Below are 14,203 nucleotides of genomic sequence, written 5' to 3'. Positions count from 1 at the left end.
GATGACGCTACCCCATGCCTCAGTTCCATAGTGCACATTTATTCACATTACACTCTGACTCTGGATTGGTCAGGTAACTGTTCGTACAGAAATGTTATAGAGAAAAGCACAGTTTAGATAAGATATGAGTCAAAATGTAGAAGCAGATCTAAAAAGATTCTGCACAAACAGTTTTTATTTGAACATGTCCTTGTGTCCAGTGGTGAACTAACTTGCTTCATTTAATTGCATATTTGTTTGTGTGTGTGACAGATTTATTGGCCAACAACCAGACGGTATTCTGTTGGACCCAGAAGACAGTTTCTGGTGTCAGGCGCTTGAGGACCTGGAAACCTGCGGCCAGTCAGAACTACTCAGAGAAATAGAGGTCAGTTGATGACACTCCCCCTACACTAAAGGGAGGTATCGTAATTATCGTCCTTTAATTCTGTCCCCCACAGTAACGCAACAGTGCCTAGCTAACAAAATTAAGGTTTAAATGGTAGCATTGCTCATCAAACACTATAAGACCCTGATGTAGGCCACAATAGCTTTTCACCATCAGCAATACTCACAAATTAGCTTTATTTTTTTATTTATTTATTTATTTTTTTTACCTCAACCCAACAACAACAACCAAAAAAATGTGTGTGTATTTGTTTGTGCAGGCATCAATCATGACAGGCACAGCCATCAGTCTGGGAGTAGATGGCGTCAACAAGCCTCCAGCTGAGGCCATACTGAGCCACAGCAGGATGAGCCCGTTGCGGAGAAATTCACTCCTGCACCAGGGGAACCTGCTCCACCAGGGGGCCCATCTGCATGAGGAGGCCCACCTGCACGAAGAGGCCCAACTCCATCAAGGTCAGTGGCAGATGTGATGGTTTCTTGTTGTGATGTTTCTTAAATAGATGTAAGGCTTATTACTTAACAGCAAAGTTTCCTACAATACTGAAGCTTTATCTCTCACTTCTAAGACCCAAGTTTGACCCAAGTTTTTCGATACAGTACCACCTCATGACTTGGTTAGGTTGGTTGTTCTACACACTTGTTTAGAACAAATTGGGTTTCTGGTGTCTGTGTCATGAAAAACTAGGGTTGTAGAAATGTGGTCCTGAAAGTCCTGAAACTGCAGTTTCCAGGTCTGCAGAAACATGCTACTCAACTACCACTCATGCTACTGTTCCAATACATTAGGCAACCAGGCTCTTCCACTTTTATTTTGTCGTATCAAAGTAATGAAGATGCATAGGATAAATGCAAGAGTCTACATTTAATTCAGCAAATATAGTGGAGTAAAAGTGAGATGACAGACATGAATTCAAGCAAAATACAAATACTCCCAAAAATATTTAATAAAGTGTTTGTACTTTGTGACATTACATCACTGAGTGTTGTTAATTAGACTTAAGTTGTTGAAATAAAACTTAATTTAAAAACCAACCATTTAATTTCACCCAGACCCCCACCTGCACCAGGAGGCCCATTTCAACCAGGAAGGCCACCTCCACCAAGATAACCAGTCCCCCCTCCTGCACCATGAGCCCAAGCCCAAGGCCTCGCTGAGAGTGTCAGAGAGAACGTGGGAGTCTCGTCGGATCAAAGAGGAGATGCAGGGAATTCTGTCCCCAACGCCTCTGGAGCTGCACAAAGTGAGTTCAAACCCCCGTCAGAGGACTCTGTTGTGATGTGGTCTCTGTTTTTGGATTGAATGTTGATAGGATCAGGTAAAGTGAGGGTTTCAGTGTAGGGTAAACAGAACTGAAAGAACAAATGTAAAGTTTTAGCTTTGCCAGGTTAGTGAGAAGATCAGTCCCATTTTCACATCTGAAACTGGGGACAGGAGGACATGAGGTTAGCTTAGCAGTGGAGGGAAATAAGTCATTTTTGTGCTATAGACCTTTTTCAGAGTAGACATTTTGACTTGTAGCAGGGAAAGCTCCAATAACATCCAGGTCCAGGTCCCGGCGAGCCAGCATGCACAATACCGGGACCCTGAAACGGACCCAACTTAATAAAATTCAACTATGAGCATAACTTTTTTCAACAGCCAAAATGTTACAGCCCTTAAATGGTGCCTTGTTAAAAGATCATACAATATTCAATATTCATATATCTTCAGTTTTTTGTTAACCCATAGTTCTGAGCATCTGGTCCTCATTACCAACTGTAAAAACATCCATTTCACATTAATCCCTCAGTGACACTGTGTTGAATGGTGGTGGTTGCAGGAGCGGCCTCTCATGCATTGAATTGATTTTCAGTGTTTGTGCAGGTCTTAAAGTCTTTAAAAGCCTGGAACTGAGCTGTGTCCAAAAAAAGAAAGTATTTAAGTAGTAGTCCACACGGACCCACCATCCAACCTTACAGAAGCCTGAGAGAGGAGACGTAAAACTACATTTTTGGTTCTTAAAACCACAAATATATCTTCTTATGGATATCAACACTTAAAGAAAAACACATGGAAAAAGTAAAATATGGGATCTTTAAATTTTATTCTATGTGGTATTACAGAGGTCTTTAAAAAATCTAACCTGGTGAACCCTGCTGGTCCATGTAGTCACATTTCAAGAAAACAAGAGTATTTTTCTCTGACATCAAAATCTTGATGTGTCTTTAAAAAATGTTTAAATGTCCAAAATTAAGTTTAGATTCATTTCATCTGTGGTCGGTCATCTGTGCTTGTTGTGTTTCATTGGCCAATTTAGCTGGTTCAGCATATTACTTGTGGCATTTGTGAGTAAGAGCTGTCTGACCTGCTGTCAATCCTACTGAAACACTGATTTTACCCTTTAGAGCAGCCTGCATTTTTTTACTCTTCTGCCTTTTCATCATGTACAACAGAGCCTGTGGGCAAATGTCACCAAAGTAAAACTTCACACTGTCGTCTGCAGCTTTTTATCAGACGTTCTAAATTCATGCTGCAGAGGATATGATGAGACTGTTTAATCAGATTGACTGCAACGTGAGAGCAGTCGACTCGTTTGTTTCATGAGATGTTTTCTGTATAAGAGCAGAGACTACTGACTAATTATTTCCATTTACATGATCAACTGGCAGAGCTGTTGTCCTTGTGCTGCATTCAAGTGCAACAGAAAACATTTGGCCATGTGATGGCCATCAGTCTGTCAGTGAGCTCTGGCTCAGCCTGTGCCAAACATGTTTTAAAGCACAGGTTTTTTTTATTTGGATAGATAAATGTGTTCATCCTCTCTCTCTAACAGCCAATGTTTTCTCACTCAAACTAAACTGATTTTAAAAGATGCAATAACCAAACTAACCTTGATACCTTGGGCTGAAAAATGAAGCCAACAGTGAGCTTTATATAACTCACCAGGATGGCGACGGCAGAACAGCTCACTCTGAGCTTCTGAACCACTCTTCAGAAACCTGTGGGTGATGTCATGGAGGCTACGTCCATCTTTATATACAGTCTACGGTGTTCTCCTTCTGCAGGTAACAGTGATAAAGGACCCAGAGAGCGACGACTTCGGCTTCAGCGTGTCAGACGGTTTCCTGGAGAAGGGAGTCTACGTCAACATGATCAGACCTGATGGGCCAGCTGACCGAGCTGGGCTCAAACCCTACGACAGGATCCTGCAGGTAACGATGAAGGACAGATTTAATGTTCGATGGTGTTGACATCCATGTTGGGGGCCAATGTCACGCCCACCACCTGCTGGCTCCAGGTGTCCAGGTGACAGAGCAGAGAGGATGAAGATGTTAGAGGAGGAAACATCAGAGAGACTCAGCCTCATGTTGGAGCCTCAGTCAGACCCAGACTCAGATGAGGAGTCTGTTGAGACCAGAATCAGAGACTAGCAGACGGATCAGAACAGTTAGCGTAGTTAGCATCTTTTATTTGTTTATGTTGTTTGTCAGCTTGTAACTGGCAGAGGCTGACACAGTGTTAGTGGTTGTGCTAATGCTAACTCTGGCTCTCTGTAATGACAAGGTTTCAGGTTTGTTTAGCCCCGCCCCCTGTCCCCACAAGTTGACAGGATTGGTTGGTATGAATCCCTGGCTGTCTGAATCTGTTTTTATGAGGCTGTCATTAGTTCACTGCAGTTCAAGGTGGAAACACTCAGTCATGGTGTTGACTGATTATTTCACTCATCATGTGTCTTTATTATAGAAAAACATCATATGGATGTTAACAAGGTGAAACACTTGTCAGTTGAATTACATTTATTTATTAATCATCCTTTAACCCTAAGCAAAAGTTGGTGTCTGTCAGCCACAGGCCATACTGGACCGGCAGCATCATTCACCAGAGCGTCCATCGTCTGTCTCTCTGTCCAGGTGAACCACGTGAGGACGAGGGACTTTGACTGCTGCTTGGCGGTGCCTCTCATCACGGAGGCAGGAGACAGACTGGAGCTGGTCATCAGCCGCAACCCATTGGCCAATGATGAGCCAGAGGACAATAACAACACTTTAGACCACCCACTAGACCTGTAACACATACACACACACACACACACACACACACACACACACACACACACACACACACACACACACACACATACACACACACACACATACACGAAGGCAGACAGATAAATCTCTAGACACACACACACACACATGCATCCACTCAGGCAGGAGACCTATAGGTGGTGATGTATACTGTAAACTTATGTCTACTGGACTGGCCCAAACACACACACACACACACACACACACACACACACACCGGCTTGCAATAAATCTGCTCAGACTCTTCCAGAAACAGACACACACACACACTCACACACACACACACACTTGCATGCTCACACACTCACCCCCTCCCATGCACACCAGGTTGAGCTGCAGTCAGAGTGCAGACTCTCCTGACAACACAAACAACCATTAACTTGGCACTTTAACCAGCCATTTTATCTGATTCTTGTTTTCCCTCTTAAAACAAATGAATAAAAATCTAAGTGAGGTAATTTCAGCTGTTTTTAATGCCAGGCCACATGTTTATAGAGCTGGTGGCTCCAGAAGGATCTGCCTTATTACACAATATTGAGATTTCAAGTGAAACTGAATTGATGAAAAGAGAAATTGCCTTGCTTAGATTTCAGATTTTATTTGTCTTAAGACAGGCTAACAAGACCCGACAGAACATCTAACCACCTGTCCATAAAGACGCTGTCTTATATATAGTGTCTGACTGTGGTCTATACAGATGTAGCCATTGTAGAAGTCCATATTGCTGCTAAGAGTCTGCTGCTCCCGAGAAAGGTCACGTTTAGCTCTTTGTCCAGCTGTCGCACGAGGCCGTACTTCTATACTGGATACCACTGCACGTCATAAGGTCAGCACGGTGAGGTTTGAAATAATAATAATAGTCTGAGTTTGTGCCACCATTACAAGGTCAAGACAATGCTGTCATCACAACTGCCAAACTTTTTTTTTTTGTTGAATTTAAACTGTTGATGGAAAGGAATTGCTCTCCTCACCTGAGGGGAAACAACGTCTTAAAAATCAAAGTTACTCACTAAGGCAACTTTTTGCTGCAACACAACTGGGTAGCTGTGCCCCGGAGGAAACTGTGTTGCCCTCAGAAGAACATCATCCTGCAACATTAAGAGATTTTGACCGTTTTTTCTTTTGTTTTTCCTCTTTTGCCAACTGCTGGGAGAGTCGTCCGTCTGTGTCGCCCCGACTGTCTGAGAGCGCTGGGCTCATCAAGTCAAAGAGCAGTGGCTACTATATGTGTATTTTAAACAAAGATCATGACTGGGGTTGTGGTTCAGCATGATCACAAATAACACCTGTTTATGCCACTAAAGATGCTGTGTGTAGCACTTATAAGATATTCAGTACCACATCAATTTTGCACAATTAGTATAATCAAACCAACAAAAGTTTGTAACAGCATCAGAACTGAGTGTTACAGTGTGAGATACTGGGTCAGGTACGAAGCATAACTGCTGTATGTCACATAACACCGGGGTCCTGGGTCATATTCATCCATCCACCCCAACCTCCTCCTGACGGGGACTCCATCGCTCTATAAACTACGTCACCGCACTTTTCCCTTTGCTCCTGACATCATTACTACGACCACTAGATGTCGCCTAGCAACAAAACCTAACTGTGGGTCATAATAGGTAGCCATAGGTAACAGCAATCACTTAACAGGGCCAACACTATTTTTGAGAAGTTAGATTTTCTCCATGTGCTGCATGATGCAATTTAGCGTTAATGCTTTACGCTCATAAAATCTGAGGTTACACTACAAAGACAGATGTAAAATTTCCAAGCATAACTAAGCATGTTTAGTATTTTTGGTGTTAAGTGTACCTTGTTCTATGACCAGATACACAGGTAGGTCATTAGTCCCACATTTGTCAAGGTTTAGCGCACCACTGTTAGCAGGAAAGTCAAAAACAAATAATGTCTTCTTTGCTGTAGAAAGCAACAAGGTTAATGGGTAATCCAGTCTTAAAAGAAAAAAAACTCTGCAAGCATTCATTACCTGTTGTGGAGTAGATTCCACCAATCGTCACCACCCGTCTCAGTCACGACAAGCTGCAACGACTAATTGTCCCGGTTGTGTTTAAAGTGCTACACACAGCACCTTCAGGTGATGTCTGTGGATCAACCATGAGCACTTGGTTCATGCAGTGTTACTGTTTGGCCCCTGTCACAGCCAGAGATCATGAACAAAGTTAACAGCATCATCTGCAAACATTAAGAGAACATTTATCAGGATGTCGGTGAAGCACCAAGCTGTTAAAAAAGTCACACACACACACACACATCCTCACAGAAGAGGTCCAGTATGCAGTGCAGCTTGTGCATGTGTCATTGTGTGTTTGTCTTAACCTTTTGTCATGTTCATGGTGTTTGGTTTTGTCTTATTTCTGCGTTTCTGTTTATAATGTGCATGTACCTGAGTGTGTCAGTACATTTCTTTCTGTCTCTGTGGGTGTGTCAGAAAGGCTGCAGTAACACACACCACTGGATTTGGCGAACTGTAACTGCTGAAGCCTCGTAGCAGTTTTATACAAACTTTAGACAAACTTTTGTACAGTTGCTTTAGGGGGGGTTGTCGCTTCACAGCCAGGAGAGAGAGGAAATATGACAGCAATTAACAACTCTTTCAACATATACATATGAAGTTATGAAGTTGAAGGGGAAATGTTTTCCCCTCCATTCTGTGTTTCCATTTCAGATTTCTTTTACACTATTACTATCCTGAAAAATATCCTGAAATGTATCCTGTATGTGTATTCCCACCTCTTTTAATCATTTCCAATGGGTTGATTCTTCAAAGCCCAACCTATCCTAAGATTCAAGCAAACAACACGGACAGAGAGTCTGAGGATTACACTTTAAAATGTAAGTCTTGGGTTTCAGTTCAGTTCAACAGCCAACAGTACAACTGTTAAAACCAAGGGCCTGAAAACCTCAAGTTTTTGTGAAAAAAAAAAAAAGTAGTGTTGTTGTGCTTTGCGACGCAATGATAAAGGCAAAGCTGGTGATGCAAAGCGAACGTTTCATCTCATATCGGTTCGGCCTTCGCGCTCTACAACAACTACGAAGGGCCACACTTTTGTAGACCATGTCCTAAGGTAAACTAAATAGCTCCTCCCACTTCACAGCCTTATGGATTGTGGGTATTGTAGTAAGACAAATGTGAAGACATTTGGAATACTCTCTTTCAGTCTCTTTGGTAACAGCAGAGATTCCTTCCACTTCCTTCACCTTCTGTTTTTCATGATTTTGTCTTCTTCCTGCCAAACCCCCCCCCCCCCCCCCCCCCCCACAATTATATAAACCCCACAGAAACTGGCTGCCGCCGCCACTCCCTTCCCACTGCAGCTGGCATAAAAGAAAGAGTGTGTATGGGTGGGAGGGTAACGTTCATGTATGTACGTTCTTGAGTTCATGTATGTGACAACAGAGAGAACTAACTGTGTGTGTGTGTGTGTGTGTGTGCGCGCTCGCAAGAAATGTGACAGAGACAATTCATAGAACACATGGGAATAATATATGTAAAAGTGTGTGTGTGTATGTGTGTGTGAGAGAGAGAGCGAGAGAGAGGACAGAATCGCCTTTGTCCTCCGAAGGGTTGGAAACCTGACAGGAACAATCACAACCTCTGTTCTCTCTCTCACTTTGTTTCTGTGTCTCTCGCTCTTTCCTCACATTGTTACATAATACAGTTAGAATCCAGCTGCACCCTGTGAGAACACTTATGTGTGTGTGTGTGTGTGTGTGTGTGTGTGTGTGTGTGTGTGTGTGTTGGTCTGTGTGTGTGAATGAGGGAGCCTGTGTGTGTGAATGAGGGAGCCTGTGTGTGTACGATCATTATGTGTGCATCTGTGTGGGTCAAGGTTTCTATGTGTACTATATACATGGGTGTTTACATGTATGTATCTGTGGATGGCTCTTTTTTCCACTTCTCAGCATGTATGAGCATGACTGAGCTTTTGAGCATGAGTGTTTGTGTGTCTGTGTGTGTGTGTGTGTGTGTGTGTGTGTGTGTGTGTGTGTGTGTGTGTGTGTGTGTGTGTGTGTGTGAGAGAGAGAGAGACAGAGAGGGAGCCAGGTGGTGTACATTTCATTGTACAGTGGTGATATTTTTCAGGGCTGTTCACTGTCTTTTGCAAAACCCTGAAGAGACCGAAAGCAGTATGAACTCAGTTTTTGTGAGCAAGCCAGAGAAAGACACATTTCTCATAAATAACAAAAAAAGAGACTTGATCCTCTCTCCAAGCACTTACTACAAAAGAGAAGCACACTGTTGAATACCATGCACTGTAAGTATTTTCATGTACAACGGAACAAACTTGTCTGAGTGTTTTTTTTTTACGCAATATCAAGTGGCCAAAAAAAAAAGAATAGAAATGTTTTGTAAAGCAACAAAAAAGAGAAAAGCCTTCTAAACTGTTCTGTTGGTTTTTATGTATGTATGTATGTATGTATGTATGTATGTACATACGTATGTGTGGTCATCCATACTCCCTATGCATTTCTGGGTCAAAGGTCAGTTTCAAGCCCAATCCGGAATCGTACAAAAATCCCATGGGAAAGTTGCAAATTTACAGTCAAGTTGCAATGTAGGACTGACACTGCAATCATTTTAGAAGGATTATTACTGATTAATGAGTTACTGATGATTTGTATGTGGTGGAGAAATGCACTGACCCGTCATTACTCCAAACCCATTAACGGATGTCATTATGTTTGACAAGTTATTACATAATCTGGCATTTATTACATCATCAGCTGCAGTAAGGTGCTTTCATGTATCTGCCTGCCCCCAAACACACTTTCAAACATTTTTTTCTTTTGTTTTATGATTTATCTTAAAGCCTAAGGAGGTAAAAGAAAATGTATTTGTCATATTTGCTTATTTTCTGTCACTATATCCTGACAGTAGTCCATGAGGGAGATAATCTGTGATCATCCTCTGGCTCCTCCTACTGCTAATGGCATTTCCCAGAGTCCACAGCGCCTGAACGCAGACCAGTTGATTGTTGATTGTTTAACTCAAATACAAGGTAAAGCCTTGGTATTTGACGACCTGGGAGCCACCAATCAACTATCTTTCTCCAGAATTGACTAATGCACCTTTAACCTAAAGCTTAAAGAAGAACCCAGCTTCAGCCCGGGGGAATGCCAGTTCAGATCTTTTGACCAGTAAAGAAAACCAGGCTGGAGAAAGGAACTGAGCTGCTTTCCTGTTTTCTCTTAATGAAAGCAGGTGTTTCTACTGCGTGTTTTTTAACAACTTCCCACTGGGCATGGAGCACATGTTGGGGTTTTTCCGGCGTGACTTGTTATTGTTCAGTGTAAGCCAGTTGTCATCAAAAAAAGAGAAGTTCTCGCAGTTATTTGTCAGGTTCTGTTTGTGCTGCTCAACATGAGGACAACTTTCTGCCTCAGCAGAATTCAGACATGGCTTCTGCATGTGACCGTGTCAGATCATTTGATTATCTTTTAAATGGGTTGCTAGAAAACAGCAGTATCTGGTCAACGAACTGTAGTTAGTTATTAGGCAAACATGTTAGCTACCACCTAAAAAACTACAGGTAACAATTGATTATGGTTAGCTAAGTATTAGCCTATTGCCCAACTGACTGTACCAGCTAGTCAGCTTTCAGCTGAACTTAAAAACTACAGTTAGCCTACCAACTGTATTATCTAGTCAGCTAACGATTACCTTAACTTACAACCCAGATACAGTCAGCTAACCATTAGCTTAACTTACAACACAGATAGCCAACTGACTGTATAGTCAGCTAACCATTAGCTTTCTGCGCAGAAAACTACAGTTACAGTTTGAGCCATAATACCTGGTCAGCTAACTGGTAGCTTGTTGATGAAAAATTATGGATTACTTGCTGACTGCCCAGAAAAATAGTAAACTAACAATAGCAGATAATCAACCATTAACTATCTGTGCAGAAAAAAACAGTTAGCTAACCTTAGTATAGGGTCAGCTTATTATTAGCTTACTTGTTGTTATCTGGTTTGTTAAACATAAGCAAATGTTTTGCTTGAATTACTCTCCAGATAACTTAACTAGCCGACTATAATGACCTCAGCAGTCACTGTAACACGAATTTAAACGTCTGTTCTGGACTTCCAGCCAACTATGACTGTGACTCTACAAAGGGAAAATAATGTTGTGAGTTTCCAAATCAGCAAATTCCTGTCTCTAACATGTTAGTTGTGCAACTGTCTCCATCCTTTGCATCACATTTGTCATGATCACATGAGAGCTTGTGGCATAAAGGCCTGTTAGTTTCTCTGACTTTATATTATACTTACTATTTTATTATACTTACTATTTTAACGTTAAAAAATCTTAAAAGACGTGTTGACGAGCATCAAACCACATTACCATTCCGGATTGGGCTGCTAATAATGTATGCGGTGATATTGTGTATTTTTTTCAGATTGTGTAAAGTTCTATTCTATGTAATATAGTATTTTTCTATGACAGTATTACTCTTCCAAAACATTGGAAGAAAATACAAAACAAAAAAATTCTGAAAAGGGAAAATAAAATGTATAACTTTGTCGTTGTTGTCGTTTTGTTTTTTTCATTTTCTATGAAACAAAGAGTGTACTGCTATACTTCTCTTTTCGAGAAGAACATGAGAAAAGATCAAAGATGAGAAAAATAAAATGTCTAATTTTATGTTGGGGATCTGTCGTCATTTCTGAACTTAAATGTACAGATAACTGTTTTCATTTGTGTTAATGCTGCATGTTCATGTGCAGGATAGACTGTTTTTGTTGGTTTTTGTTGAACAGGGTTTCTTTGTGAGTGTTTTCCTGTGTGTTCACGTGATTTTTTTCTCCCTCCAGTTTTCGAAATAACACAAATCGTTTTGTGTGTGTGTGTGTGTGTGTGTGTGTGTGTGTGTGTGTATACTATACTGTACATTCTGCTTCTGCTGACTTAATTATCCCCAAGAGTCTACTGTTACATAACAGGTCCAGCACACACAGAGCACATAAAATCCATGCACGCACACACACAGACACACACAGGCACAGCAAAAACACATGGGGAAGAAGTTTAACACCCGTTGCTCATAATTTGCTAAAGGTGGGTGCAGACCTGGAGACGAGATAAAACCCCCAAAGGCAAACACATGACTAACTTCCACCAGCAACTACTGCTGATTTTTCTCTCCTATGATTAGAGCTGTGTCAACGCAACAGGCCAACACAAGCTATCGCGTGTTTCTGTATCAAGCCGAACAGAACAATTTTGAAGTACTCCTACCTCATCCTTGAGTATTTGCATGTTACATGGAAATATATGTTTCCAGAATAAAAGGTTCAAGGCTCTGTATCCTCATAGGGGATCATCATAGGGGGGGCTGTGAAAAATTGACAGAGCCATGAATTAAGCTTTTCCTTTGCTTATGGAAAATGCTACTGAAATAAATTGACTTTTCAGTGTCTGTATTTGAGTTTTGTGCTAATTTCGTCCTCTCCTCCATTAAACATGGACGTGTTTTTAATCACATTTACATGTATAGTTTCATATATAGTTACACCTAAAGAGTCCAATCACAAAACATTGTTTTCAATAAGTAAATATATAGATAGAAATAAATACATATTTTACTTCATTTTTTATTTTTTAAATGCTGCTTACATTGCACATCATCAATAACAATCCAACACATAAAGCATTCATCTCTGAAAGAGGCCGTTCTGTATGATAAGTACTGGAACTTTTACACAGTTTTAACTTATACAATGCTGATAAACTTTGAATCCAGGTGTTTTATTTATAATGCAGTATTTTAATATTATGATATTGCTGAATATTTCTTTTACTACCAGACAATAAACCAAACTAAGATAGTGACAATAATGTATTGGCCCATACCAGTTAAATCAAATTTGGCATAAAAGTTCCAATCAACTCCTCCAACCTGAGCAACCATCAACTTTCTGATACGACCCAGAGCGGTGTCTCCTGAAACAGCGCCCATACGGCAGCAGGCACACCAGACCTCAGTAGTCATGGTTACAATAATAAACACACGGACTGTACCAAGAGCAGCTTACCTAGCTTTGTTGGCATGGTTACAACAATAACGGTCATGTCTTGGTTAGGTTCAGGTAAAGATGGTGATTTGGGTTAAAATAAGTTCTTCCTCAACATCAGACGATCTTTGTTGTCATGGTTACAATAATAACAACGAACGGTCATGGATAATAGAAACAACATAAACTGCTCCTGTCACATGGGAATCGAACACCGCTCTCCTGGGTCATATTCATCCATCCACCCCAACCTCCTCCTGACGTGGACTTTGTCGCTCTATAAACTACGTCACCGCACTTTTCCCTTTGCTCCTGTCATCATTACTACGACCACTAGATGTCGCCTAGCAACAGAACCTAACTGTGGGTCATAGTAACCTGCTGACAGACGACCTGTGGGCTCGTTTTCTACAGGAGGACAGTCTCAAAAGTTGTCACCATTGTCACAGAGAAGTTTCAGTTGGGAGCAGGAAACAGTCGTCAGCTCAGATGGGACAAACAGCACCACGGGTTGGTTGGGGCATCTGTACAGTGTAGAGTGAAACTGAGGGGGCTGAATGGCTGCAGCCCCCCAGAGGACAGCAGCAGTGACTGGTCCACAGCGTAGAGGGAGTTGGAGATGCCAAATGGGAATAAACGGGGGGGAAAAATCTGCAAAACAAATGGAATAACATACAAGCACAGTGTCCCTGAGGCCTGCACCGAGTAACCACAACATCCTGGGATCAAAACTGGCCACACGTGACTTTCACATCATCCTTCTTGCGTTGCCCCTTTCCATTTCCTGTTTCTATCCATTTTTGACTAGAACAAAAGGCAAAAGTATCACGAAACATGAATCTTGAAACACACACACATTTGTTTTTGCTTTTTGATTTGAGTGGATGCCAACAAACTGTCTTGAAGATGAAGTGGAACAAAAAATTCTCAGCAGCTAATTCTATTCTTGGAGCTGGCAGGCAGAGAATGGAAATGTCAGCGGTGTGCGTCTTTCTCTGGAGTGGCTGTTATTTAAAGCTCCGACCGCAGCAACACAACAGCAGGATTCATATTATTCAACAGCAGGTTCAAAACATCACTGTGCTCCGTGCTCCTGCTCAACCAGGGGGCCACTGCTGGGCCAAATGGGAGCCAGAGCCAACCATAGTAATTATGGCTGTATTTGTGTCCTTTTCTGGGCACAATGATAAATCAAGACAAAATAATGAACTTTGGGTTTGTGCCTGAAGGTGCGTTCTGTCTGTTCTGATTACTTCCTGTGAGGCAGGACATTTTAAATTAGTATTTAATGCTGCACTTGTGTAAATACGTTTATGGGAATCCTCTGTTGATTTGATTTTGAAAAAAAAAACTAAAAGTTCATGTAGCCGCAACTATTGAGGGAAAATTACAGTCTGGGAAAATTAGCTGTGTTAAGTACCCAGCTTCTATTAATCACCAGCATGTCTGAGCCTTTACCCCCCTGTTGTGAAACGGATGTTTGGGTCAAAATATTCCATAAACTGAAGCTGTTTCCAGCAGTTTCACAGAGCTGCTTACTCACATTATTTCAGAACACGCAGCTTAATTTGGAGGGTTTGGGGGGGGGGGGGGGGGGGGTTCTGTTTGCCTCCTGTTTTCAGTAGTTAGGAGCTTAGGTAAGTGATTTCTGTTTTGGTTTGATTAGGTAAGCACTAGTAGCTCAGTTTCTGTGGGTTGC

The 14,203-nt window shown here is 41.5% G+C and overlaps 1 protein-coding gene across 1 annotated transcript in view; it reads left to right on the top strand.

The window, feature by feature from the left end:
* LOC139630742 (glutamate receptor-interacting protein 2-like) overlaps window positions 1-10,702 on the top strand; it is a 160,150-nt gene extending 149,448 nt beyond the window's left edge. The window contains exons 21-25 of the mRNA XM_071494425.1: window positions 253-367; window positions 648-843; window positions 1,441-1,631; window positions 3,436-3,582; window positions 4,282-10,702. Coding sequence (XP_071350526.1) covers window positions 253-367; window positions 648-843; window positions 1,441-1,631; window positions 3,436-3,582; window positions 4,282-4,440 — 808 coding nt within the window. The 3' untranslated portion in view covers window positions 4,441-10,702. The remainder of the gene's footprint in view (window positions 1-252; window positions 368-647; window positions 844-1,440; window positions 1,632-3,435; window positions 3,583-4,281) is intronic.
* The last annotated feature ends 3,501 nt before the right edge of the window (window positions 10,703-14,203 follow it).

This window comes from Trachinotus anak, unplaced genomic scaffold (genome assembly GCF_046630095.1).
Source record: "Trachinotus anak isolate AG129_WGS33_773 ecotype Australia unplaced genomic scaffold, CSIRO_AGI_Tana_v1 ptg000013l, whole genome shotgun sequence".
Taxonomy (NCBI): Eukaryota; Metazoa; Chordata; class Actinopteri; order Carangiformes; family Carangidae; genus Trachinotus; species Trachinotus anak.
The sequence above is the reverse complement of the archived record's forward strand: the minus strand, read 5'-3'. Positions and strand labels throughout refer to the sequence as shown.